This window comes from Chanodichthys erythropterus, chromosome 19, assembly GCF_024489055.1.
Source record: "Chanodichthys erythropterus isolate Z2021 chromosome 19, ASM2448905v1, whole genome shotgun sequence".
In the NCBI taxonomy this organism is placed as follows: domain Eukaryota; kingdom Metazoa; phylum Chordata; class Actinopteri; order Cypriniformes; family Xenocyprididae; genus Chanodichthys; species Chanodichthys erythropterus.
In genome coordinates, this window is record NC_090239.1 from 9,449,982 (window position 1) to 9,462,258 (window position 12,277).

The following is a 12,277-nucleotide window of genomic DNA, read 5'->3' on the forward strand; positions in this document are numbered from 1 at the left end:
CCACTCTGATTCGACGCGGATCTTTTCAGTGAACCGGTTCAGATATATTTGTTCACGAATGACTCCTTTGAGAGTCATCTGTTCAAAGGAATCGATTCGCGGAAATGAATTCAAGGTGGTTGTAGCCAATAGAACGCGGTCCTAAAGAACACGTGACTGGATACGGAAGTTTTTCCGGAGTGTATTTCTTGACCATCCTGAAAATGTCTTTGAAATCAACTCGTGTTACTAATGGCTCTTCACCATACGTAGGAATCTACAACAGAAAAATCAACCAATCAGAAAGCAGTGCAGATGTTTCTCGGTCCAGGTTAACGCTTTGATTGGTCGTCAATGGAAGGTTTACACACGTTATCTCAGAGGTCACCAACATGGCGCTGTCCATCCTAAACATACACACTACATAAATCTCTGAGTGCATGACTTTTGTGTATAACTGTGATGGGTTATAGTGATTTTAAATGAACGTCGACCCACCAAATTATTATTTTGCTGCTAGATTATTGTAGGATATTTTCTATTTCTTGAACTATGTCTGGTTCAAATGCTTGGACTCGCAGCAGAGCGAAAATGAGACTCTTCCCAGAGCTGATGGCTCAGTGCTCAGGAGAGGTATTGCTTCAGTATTGTCATATGTGTTTGTGTGTGTATAGATAGATAGATAGATGCATATATTATATTATTAGATGCATTTATTCTTTGTAAAACTGTCTGTTTTTCTATTATTACATTACTAGGCAGCTGCTTATGGGAAATGTGTGGCCGCCACAACCACTGGAAAACAGGAGCTGACCAAAAACATGTGTGTCAAAGAATTTGAAGCACTGAGAAGCTGCTTTCAATCTGCTGTGAGTGTTTTATTGTCATTATGCTGCATGTAGACTAGTATCCCTTTCACACAAACCTACATTAGAGGCATGGTTAATCAGAAAACAATGTTTAAAGGATTAGTTCACCCAAAAATGAAAATAATGTCATTAATTACTCATGGCTATGCCGATTAAGACCTTCCTTCATCTTTGGAACACAAATTAGGATATTTTTGTTGAAATCCGATGGCTCAGTGAGGCCAGCAATGACACTTTCTCTCTCAAGATCCATTAATGTACTAAACAATAAACATATTTAAATCAGTTCATGTGAGTACAGTGGTTTAATATTAATATTATAAAGCGACGAGAATATTTTTGGTGTGCCAAAAAAACATAATAAGGACTTATATAGTGATGGCCGATTTCAAAACACTGCTTCAGGAAGATTCGGAGCATTATGAATCCTTGTGTCGAATCAGCGGTTCAGAGCGCCAAAGTCACGTGATTTCAGCAGTTTGACACGCGATCCGAATCATGATTCGATACGCTGATTCATTTGTGCTCCGATGCTTCCTGAAGCAATGTTTTGAAATCGGCCATCACTAAATAAGTCATTATTTTGTTTTTTTGGCGCTCCAAAAATATTCTTGTCGCTTCATAATATTAATATTGAACCACTGTACTCACATGAACCGATTTAAATATGTTTTTAGTACATTAATGGATCTTGAGAGGAAATGTCATTGCTGGCTATGCAGGCCTCACTGAGCCATCGGATTTCAACAAAAATATCTTAATTTGTGTTTCAAAGATGAACGAAGGTCTTACGGGTGTGGAACTGCGTGAGGGTGAGTAATAAATTACATTATTTTAATTTTTGGTTGAACTAACCCTTTAAGATTATAAAGTAATATATAAATTGTATAAACAATATATATTGTTGGCCTTTCCTAAGGAATTGTTTTATATTTGCAGGCAAAAAAGGGAGTAAAGTGAACAACATCATGACAGCGCTGGAGATCATTTTAAATAGCCAGTAAAACATTTCTGATGATCTTTTGTCTTCTTTCATAGTTGCTTTTGTCATTTCTCATTGTAAATACATATATATATTAATGTGTTTCAAATGGATAATTGTATTGTGCATAAAACTGCAATTTTTTTAAATAAAAACATATCGTTACAATGTAATATATAGAGGCGGTTTGGACTGAATTATATCACCATCTGCATCATTACTTTGCTGTTTTCACATATCAATATATCAGAATTGGGATAAAAGAGACAGACTAATGATAACCAGACGTTCTGTGTTGTTTGGAGTGTGTAATTGATGAGGGAGTGTCAGAATGAGAAATGAGATATGAGGTGTTACGTGATGGGTGGTCATTATCACGCCCTTGACTGCCGATTACAGATCAGCACTCGAGTCGGGCTCCAAATTTGGACTCGCTCCTGAAATCTAGGATGGCGGTTTTAAGGGTTTTGTTTCCAATCAAACAAAAGCAGGCTGAAACATGAAAGGCCAGCTGATTAATGTGTATCCGTGGGGTGTATGTCACTGGCACCACAAAAGATTATGGGCTCTTAGTCGTCTCGTATGGAATGTAAAGCTGTGCCACTGTTAAATACACCCTTCCTGCACAACCTGCACCCTCATTAGCCACATGTTAATTGATAGAAGGGCCATAAAGGCAGCCACTAATGACTGGGGATCAACAAATGAAGAATGGCTCTGGTATAAAAAAATATGTTTCTAGCAAAGCAATGACCTGTATATCTATAAGAAAACACATGCTACAGGTTACACTTTAGCTTAGTCACAATCAATGTTTGTGGCCTTCCTTCATATGGGCTTCATTTGCACATTTTCGGTGCACTACAAGGTGTTAATTGAAAGAGAATGGTCATGTGGAAATGGTTGTGTTTGGTCCAAATTGGCTATAAAATCTAATGGTTTAGGCTGGGGAACTTGTCTTGACATTAAAAAGGGTTATGCAGACGATCAGTTCTGTGCATATACTGAGCATTAAGGCCCAGGTATACTTCATTTTCCACGTTCCGCTCAGTTTCACGAATAGTCGAGCATGAGAGCCTTTCAAATTATAAACCTTTGGCCATGCGCACTACCTAGTGGGCTTTGTTTTCATGGTGTTACATACGCTGTTGTACATAATTCTGAGAGCATGTGAAGGCAGCATTAATGTAGCACATACTTGTCCTTTACCATGCCAATGCTTGACATGGCATATCAACCAGGGACAGTAACAAGTTTTAAACATTTCTAATTCTTGTATAGTCATCAAACATGCTATTTTTACAACCTCATATTAATTGATAAACAGGATATTTGTGCTTTCAACAATTACTTTGTAAACATATATACACATCACTATAAAATTTAACCTAAAATGCTAAACGTGAGGGGAAAAGATAATGGACATAATTTGTAAACTTTTTTTAAAGGATAAACAGGAGAAATATAAACACAAAGAACATTCTGCACAAAAATGCTGTTACACAAGTCATTTTATTAATTTAACCCAATTAAAGAACAAAATAAATGGTTTAGGCCACACAGTTATCAACTTCTAACATGTATCAAGCTTTTTTTTAGAGGTCTCCACATCATCTGGTAACTTTTAAACACCTGTACATGGATAAGTAAGCAATGTTACTGAGAAGGCAGCATTTCATCAATCTCTTATGACTTTAAACCATCTCTCTCTCTCATATATATATATATATATTTGTTCTTTTGAAATATAAAATGTAAGATCCCCAGTAGCAAGATCAGGAAATTTATCAAAAGAATAGTCAATTACCATGACTAGTTTAACCAGAAACGTATATAAAAATGCATTGGGGGGACGCAATCCACACACAGTGTGGGTGTAACAGGCTTCACATATACATCACTGCAGAACATAAACCCATGAGGCACTGAGCAGAATCACATCTTCATAGGCAAAACATATGCAATATAGAACAACAAAGCAATGCAACCCTGAAAAGAAATCCAATGCACAGTGAAAACAAATAATTGACTGTGGGAAATGGTCATGTTATGTTCAACACTTAATTTAGGAATCTATATATGGTCCAATTTCAGACCAACCTCAAAAGATGAGAGTTGAGTACTTTCATAAAGTGATAAACAGAGTCACAAACAAGCTAAACATACTGAAACAAACTAGAAAAGAAAAACAATATGCACAATAATTATACTCAGCTACAGATCAGACATTTTGCATCAGTCGGAACATCAAAGATTCTCATACTTCATTCACTTACAGCTGGTTTGACTAACTATTAGTTAACTATAAAGTCAACTTTTAAATATACTAACTATTAATTATCATAAGTTAACTCTTTGGAAGGAAAATCTGATACTGCAGACCCACACTGAAAGACACTCCTTTAAAAAGGCATACATTTGATTGCATTTAAAAAAAGAAAGAAATTAAGGGAAAAAAAGAAGCTTTCATAAAGGACTTTGGATGAATATGAAAGACAATTCTCAAAATTTTCAGGATTTTTCTGAAAACCATTAAGGAAGTCTCTGCCTGGACTCCCAAGAGTACAAGGTACAAAGATGTCAGTGACCGTAGTCTCAGATAAGAACCTTATTTTTACCAATCAGACTGACCACTGAACATGTTGGCAAAGGTAACATTTAACACTCCATGTTCATTATACAGAATAGCAGAATGAAAACCCTAAGGCACAGTAAATGGTCCAATAGTTCCCAGAGAGAGAAAAAAAAAAAAAAAAGGTCCTAGGAAGATAAATTATTTTTTAAAAATTCACCTCATATTAATTGTAAAGCCAACAGAAGTTTCTGGCTTCTATTTCCATTCACAGAAGGTAAAACTTCATGCAATAACTACATTACATTTTACGACTTGGCATATAATTTACCATAGCAGCCACAAGGGGGTACACTTGTGCCGTTTTCCTATGCGATGGTCCAAAACACAGTATTCTGAAAAGCCCCGCGTGCCCATCAAGGCCCATTTTTAATGTGATGCCCGCTCAGTTTATTACACCAGACATTCTGTTTATTGCACCAGATTCAGCAAAATCTCACACAAAACAATAATGGAAGCTCATAAGAAACTGTGGATTCAGTGCTCCCGGTGGACAACTAAAGGATCAAATCAAAGTGCCCACTGTCATCATGAACCCAAAAGGAATGTTGTGTCTACTTTTAAAATGAGGAAAGAGATTCTTCTCACAGCCAGATCACTTCGTACGTTTTTAAAGCGTGCATTTCCGCACGTCCATTTGAGAGGACCATGTGGTTCCAGAGGTTGTTATTCCAGAGCAACCTACTGTAACTCTTCATTCTCCTGCCTCTGAAAAATCTGTTTAAGCTGGCGTGTGTGAACCAGAGACCCTGCCAGCAGCTGTCCCTTTAGGTCAGCGTTTAAGTCTAAACCTCCTACGTCCTGCAGAAGATCCAGGTCAGCACCTCCTCCACCCTCAGAGTCCACAGATCTGCGCCTCCTCTTAAGGTCCACCCCTCCATCCTCTCTGCTCCTCTTTTCCTCTTTCTTCTCCTCTTCTAGTGGGACTATGTTCTCCTTCAAGTCCCTGCCTCCTTTTTGCTTAGGCATTAGATGGAGTTCTGCTCGATCCTCATTCGTGTCAATGACCTGCTGTAGTTGGTCTAGCCGTTCCTTCTGCTCAAGTATTCTTTTCTCCTTCTCAGCACGTTCCATGATCTCTTTATCCGTCTTCTCTCGTTCCTGTTTTAAACTCTCATCGTTAAGAATTCCCTTTTCCCGCCGCGCATCAATGGCCTGTTGCAGCTGGTCTAGCCGCTCCTTGTGCTCGAGCAATCTTTTCTCCTTCTCGGCACGCTCCACGATCTCTTTATCTATCTTCTCTTGTTCCCGTTTCAACCTCTCTGCTTCAAGCCTTTCCTTCTCTAGCTGTTCCTTTTGCTGCCGTACGCGTTCTAGCTCTTGCTCACGTGCCAGTTCCTCTCGTCTTTCCCGCTCCTTCCTCTCCTTCTCAACACGGGCCTGCACTTCCTTCTCAATCCTTTCCTTATCCAACTTTTCTTTCTCTATTCGCTCCTTCTCTGCCTCCAGTTGGGCCAATTTCTGTCTCAATATCTCCTCTTTCTCAGCTAGAGCGTTGGGATTGATTTTGGATGGTTCTGGCTCTTGTTGGTGCAGCGGAACACCTTGGGCGTCAACCTCTGCAGATATTGCTTCGCCATGCCTTGCTTGGTTTTTCAGCTCCAGCTTCTTTTTGAGAACTTCAGCACCTCCATCTTCCACTGATTCAAGGGCATTGTGGGGAAGACCGGCTGCAATGTGAGCCTCTTTTGCTGCTGACTCTTCAGGAACCACGACATCTGCAGCTACATGAACTGGCTCACCCTGGGGCTTTTGCAATTGGTCCGGAGTGACTTTAGACTTCACTGCCCCCTCTATCCCTTCCAGCTGCCTCTGCACAGCATTCTCCACCTCACCTGCACCCTCTCCTACAAAAGACATGATGTGTTTCATTACTGCACTGCATGCAAAATCACTTCAAAAGAGAGCACCAATACTGGGATGCGTTTCACATACAATGATGTAACCCGCTGTTTGTGAATGTTTGTTGGAACTATGGTTTCGGAAAAAACTTGAACTATGCTGATAACAGCGGAACTTGCGAACATGGCTAATGACGCTTTCGGGAAACGCATCCCTGGTCAGGTTAATTGAATCATTCTTTTTTTTTTCTTTTCACTACATGACTAGGGCCACAATAATTTGTTTTCAAGTTGTCAAGATCTCAAATAAATGAGAAGATCGGTGCCTGTATTGGTACCACCATATGTATGTATCTGACTTTTAGAGACTCACCTGCTGCTGCCTTTGGTTCAGCTTCTGCTTCCTTTACTTGATGGACCTCCTCATGTTTTTCCTCCTGGTCCAAATGTCTTTTCTGCTGTTCTGCTACCTTTGGTTCTTCTTCTCCCTCCTTAATTTGGTGCATCTCTTTGTGTTGCTCCTCAATCACCGCTAGAAGTTTTTCCTGTTGGTCCAAAAGCCTTTTCTGCTGTTCTTGCTGCTCCTTAATTACCTGCAGCAGCACAGCATGGTCCAACTGACCCTCTGAGGATCAGTCAAGCAGAAAGGAAAAAGAGAACAAACAATCACCCAACATGCCTTGCAATATACAATAAAACATAAAAATGTGATTATTAAAATCCTTTCAAAACGGATTTAAAATCTGTTGAATATAATTAGTGCAATTGTCTATGGCTAAAATACTTGTCAGTCTGATTGTTTATCAAATTAAAATAGATTTTTAGTTTTTTTAAAGGAAATGTTAGTGGTGACAAAACCTGCCACCTTGATGTGGTAGCTGGCCCGATAACTTGCACACTATTTGCTAAGCAATGTTCAGAACAAGGTGTTCTGAGCCTCTAAAGTATTGTTAAGTTTTTATAGGTGGTTTCTAGAGTGTTTCTATGCAGTTAGTAGTGCATTGTTAGGTGGTTGCTAGGCAATTGCTGTGTTGTTCTGTGTGATTTTTAGTGCTTTCACTGCTTGCCAGTTGCTAAATAGTTACTAGGGTGTATCTATGTAATTTGTATAGAACAAACTGTTTTTATCACATTGATCATAAAAAAGAGACAGACTAGTGATCCCAATTAAAAGGAGATACTATTACCACAGCTATAATACTATATACATACATATACAGTAAACTAGATGAATAGCGGTCAATGTATAAACACAGGTAACAGACTATTGGTTATTAACAGCTACGATTGAAGGGTCGAAATGTGAGAGTTAATAGCAAAGATGACAGACTGAGTGGAATAAAAACAGCAGATATAAGTCACATCATCTCGTACCTGCAACAATCTTTTTAATCACTGTAGGAGGCAGGAGTCCATGGCACAACAGAATGGTGGAGGAAGATAAGAAATCGAGAAACAAAAGAGAAAAAGACAGCAGAAAGAGTGCAAAGTGCCTTAATAAAAAACAAGCCACGTGAAAGATTTGGTGCTTCTTTGGGGTATATCTGAGCATAGAGCATGTGACATTTCAGATGTTGGCCACAGAAAACAGAAAAAATAAAACGGTTAGAAAAGAAAAAAGGCAAGATAGGTTTACATATCAATGAATACCTTCTAGTGTATGGATTGAATTAAATTAATTGGCTTAAAATTATCTTGTATTGTGTCCTTAATATTATTACACATTAAATCACGGGTAAAGTTGCTGCGTTTAATTATTCATTATCATTGTTATATATATATATATATATATATATATATATATATATATATATATATATATATATATATATATATATATATATATATATATATATATATATATATATATAAAACTATAAACATATGATGAAGGGAGAAAGAGAAAAAAAATTCCACCAAGAAACAAAGTAGAAACAGTCTGACCAGGATTTATGAAGGATAACAGAACCAGGCAAAGACAAGAACTGTGAGCTCACACATCTGACTGAATAACACAACAGAAAACACTATTTTTCAAACCACCAGCCTATATACAACCTACATTTCAACCCACACTTCCTTTAGATTCTGGAAAATGTTCTGTGATGGATAAAGCACTTACCTTCCATCTTGTCCCCATCTCCATCCTTGTCTGCTCCTCCATCCTTTACATCTGGAACCTTCTCTTCCTTGTGCTCCTGCCCAAGAAGCTTCTCCTTTGCTGCAGGAAGCACAGTTAATGAATGAACAAATCATTACAGAGTGGAAAAGGTCATATGCCTGGACCTTATGATGTGCCATATAACCAGAATATTAAAAAAACCAAAAGGTCACAGACGCTGTTTACAAGCTACTTAGAGTTTATCAGTCATGTACGCTAAACAGAAACTAGAGTTTACTTTTATGAAGATCTGGGAGGTTGCCATGTTCAATCTAACATTGTGTTCACTCACGTTTCTCATCCTGGGGTTCAGGGGCTTTGTCCATCTCCTCTGGGATCTTCTCTTTGGCCGGTTCATTTTCATCACGCTTTTCTTTAACTTCAGGCAGGTTTTCTGGTTCTTTATGTACCACCAAGGGCTCAACTTTCTTCAGATCTTCTGGATTTTCTGCCTTGTCCAACACTTCATTAGCTGCATGCTGGTTCTGATTTACAGCCCTTTTCACCATATCTTCTTTTTCTTTTGACTCCTCTTTTATAGATTCCTCTCCTACCTCTTGTGCTTGCCCCGCCCCCTGCTCAGCAAGAAGCTCCTCCTCCTCTCTGGCAGGCAGTTTATGTTCTTCCTCCACAGCTACAGGTTGTTTCTTTTCATCCTCTAACTCCTCCTGGTTTTTGATCTCATCTATCTGAACTCTGTCATGAGGGATGGGCGGCTCATGGCGGTGGGCTTCCCCTTCTGGAACTGCTACACCTGTAAAAGATAAGCCAGATCTCTGCAACTGCTCAGAGGTTTTCATATGTCACAAAGCCATCAAAATTACATGGCTAAATGAATGCATTACCAGCTTCAGGGCGATCCAGCTGAACCTCCTCCTCCTTATTCTTTCCCTCAGCCACTTCCACAGGTACTTTAATTTGAAGGGGCTCTGCTGCTTCCTTCCCTGCTAGCTTTTCAATCTCTATTGGGGGTCTATCTGGCTTTTCTCCTGGATCAGGATCCACTCCCTTCTCTTGCACTAGAAACAGACAAACTAGATGTGTCAAAAAATATTTCAAATTTCTCTGCAAGGTAAAAGGCATGTCATATTTATCCCATAGCTATGGTTATCAACCTATGGCTCTCAGGCTTCACGTGGCTCTTTATTGATGCTCTCAAAGTTTTGTTTTTTGGTTCTTTAATTAGATGTAATTTGCAGTGTGACTCTTTGACGAAGACCCTATTTTAGGTACCAATCCAAATAAAGCAAAATTATGTTAACACTGCATAGGCCTTCATTATGGCAAAAATCCCAAAAATTGATCCGGTGAGATTTGACTGGATTGTTAAAAAGTGGGCGTTCCATACCAGAACAGACCACCGCAGCTAGTTGGGCAGGGTTTCTGCACTACCAGTTGAAAGTTTGGACTTGTACACTATTTCCCCACATTCAAAATAGAAAAGTCAACAAATCAAAACTATCATGTATTTTCTTGTATCTTGTAGCAGCACAACTGTTTTCAACATTAATAATAATAAATGTTTCTTGAGCACTAAATCAGCATATTAGAATGATGATTTCTGACCATGTGAAACTGAAGACTGGAGTAATAATCAGGGTTTCCACTCTTTTTCAGCGATCATTTTCCAGGACTTTTCCAGGACATTTTCAATTTTACTATGGCAGGAATAAAAGACAAGGATCATGCCCTACAGTAAAATATTGCTCTCCAAGTCTTTAAAAGGCGTACAGTTTATTGCCATGACTTAACTATAAAATCAGTTTTTGATGAGCTCTCAATCATACATTATGTCTATGGAAGCTTGTTTCCGCCACAGAATAAAAAATTAAAAAAGTTAATTGCGACTTTTTATCTCGCTATTCTGACTTTTCTCGCAATTCTGAGTTTATATCACAATTATGTGATATATAATTCTGGCTTTATAACAAAAAATTACAAGTTTATATCGAGCAATTCTGACTTTATATCAAGCAATTGTGAGTTTATATAACAATTATGTAAGCCTGCAATTGTTTTAGAATTTTGAGTTAAAAAGTTGCAATTACCTTTTTATTTTTTTATTCAGCGGCAGAAACAAGCTTCCATAGTTTATTGCCATGACTTGACTATAAAATCAGTTTATAATATAAGCTCTTCATCATACATTATGACAAATTGTTCTTGTTTCCAGTGTCCTTTTCATAGCAAAAAAATATTGAAACTATTATAATGTTTTGTTTAACTATTTGAAAATAAAAATATTAGTCAAAGACATGAATTGTTTCAATCCCGCATTTAAATAAGTTAGTCATTCCCAAAACTTTGCAGTGTGTATATTTAGCAGCATGAAAAACTTTTTTTTTTTTCAAATTGCAAATGGGTTATATACAGATTTTCCCTTTTTAATCACTGCAGCTGTCAATCACTTCAGTGGAAACTCACAAAGTTCTGCACTGTTGTGAAAACTCCTGTTATAATCAATGAAGCTGGCTACACTGCACAATGAATCTCTTATTGACCTTATATTGCATAAAAAGTATTAGTTAGCAAGTTAGTAAATCAGGTAGCTGCTTACTAATTAACATTTTCTGCACACATTTGAGCAGTTAATAGCATTAGCTAACTGCTGCAAGTGGCAACACAAAACTAAACATCATCATTGAAAATACTACTCTCATGTCAAAACTCACCATTCCTGAACATCGCACTTTCTGCAACTAACAGTAATTGTTTTTGGCCAGTGATAAACTCTTTGTTCTCAGCTGAAGAACTTTCTAAAAAATAATTTGCAAAAGGACAACAACAAGATTTTCCAGGACATTTTACATTTTATCTAATTTTCCATGGGTTTTCCAGGACTGGAAAGTTTGTCATCAATTTTCCAGGTTTTCCAGGACGAGTGGGAACCCTGATAATGCTGAAAATTCAGCTTTGCCATCACAGGAATAAATTACATTTTAAAAAAATTAAAATAGAAAATTATTTTAAATTGTTGTAATATTTCACAAGGGACTATGGATGAAAATGGGCTAATTTGGATAAATCAGCACATTTTACATTGTCATGTATTATTAATGTGTATTGTCCCTGATTAAATAAACAAAATAATATTGCTGTTTTTACTGAATTTTTAAGTGCTGACTTGGTGAGCATAAGAGACTTTTTTTTTTTTTTTAACAAAGTCTAACCGACCCTACTTTTTTAATGGTCATGTATATGACAGGTAGACTGGGTAAACCCAGCCTGATGTGCCGGCGATTTGATTCTGCCCGACAACTCAGTCTGGAAACCCGTACATTCATTTCTATTGCTTCTGTTACACTTTTGCGGGAACCAATCACAGACTGGCTTATCCACCTTGCTCGCTATTGGCGGGTATAACATGATGACGATAGAGAAGCGACGGCAAGCAAGACCATCAATCCAATTCCTTTTAACCTCTCAACGATGCTGAATGACTTCTTTAGTTTAGCAAACAAATCGCTCGAGTGGGTGTAAATACCACTCACTTTCATGTTTTTTTTGCACAACCTGCAAAAATCGCTCGATGCCATTGCTGCTTCTGCAAAGCGCTGATCAATGCTACAAACCGGTACAAACTAAACCTGTCTAGAGTTTTTGCGTCGCTCTGCAAAGTACGTCACCGGGATCATTGATCTGATTGGTTGAAGGACTGTCCAATTGTGTGAATAATGCTCGTTGATCACGCCTCTTGTGCAGTAGAAAATACATACAGACTCCTCAGACCATTAAATTGAGCTTGGTCTGGTGATAGCCAGACAATATGACAGGTGGTTAGAATTGACAAATTAGAGGGTTTGGTGACATCAG

The 12,277-nt window shown here is 38.0% G+C and overlaps 2 protein-coding genes across 5 annotated transcripts in view; one reads left to right on the forward strand and one right to left on the reverse strand.

Annotated features, from left to right (window-relative positions):
* Positions 1–238: 238 nt before the first annotated feature.
* On the forward strand, positions 239–1,989 carry ndufaf8 (NADH:ubiquinone oxidoreductase complex assembly factor 8). Its single transcript, XM_067370021.1, has 3 exons — positions 239–612; positions 738–848; positions 1,788–1,989. Exons 1-3 carry the CDS (start codon positions 532–534, stop codon positions 1,806–1,808), a joined length of 213 nt encoding a protein of 70 aa, XP_067226122.1. The 5' UTR covers positions 239–531; the 3' UTR covers positions 1,809–1,989.
* Positions 1,990–3,329: 1,340 nt separating this feature from the next.
* slc38a10 (solute carrier family 38 member 10) overlaps positions 3,330–12,277 on the reverse strand; it is a 31,559-nt gene continuing 22,611 nt past the window's right edge. For 3 of the 4 annotated variants that reach the window (XM_067368742.1, XM_067368741.1, XM_067368744.1), the window contains 6 exons: positions 9,310–9,483; positions 8,757–9,218; positions 8,426–8,524; positions 7,678–7,698; positions 6,677–6,928; positions 3,330–6,309 (listed from right to left, as the gene is read on the reverse strand). In XM_067368742.1, coding sequence (XP_067224843.1) covers positions 5,144–6,309; positions 6,677–6,928; positions 7,678–7,698; positions 8,426–8,524; positions 8,757–9,218; positions 9,310–9,483 — 2,174 coding nt within the window. In that variant the 3' untranslated portion in view covers positions 3,330–5,143. The remainder of the gene's footprint in view (positions 6,310–6,676; positions 6,929–7,677; positions 7,699–8,425; positions 8,525–8,756; positions 9,219–9,309; positions 9,484–12,277) is intronic. The other variant, XM_067368743.1, reaches the window with a different exon arrangement.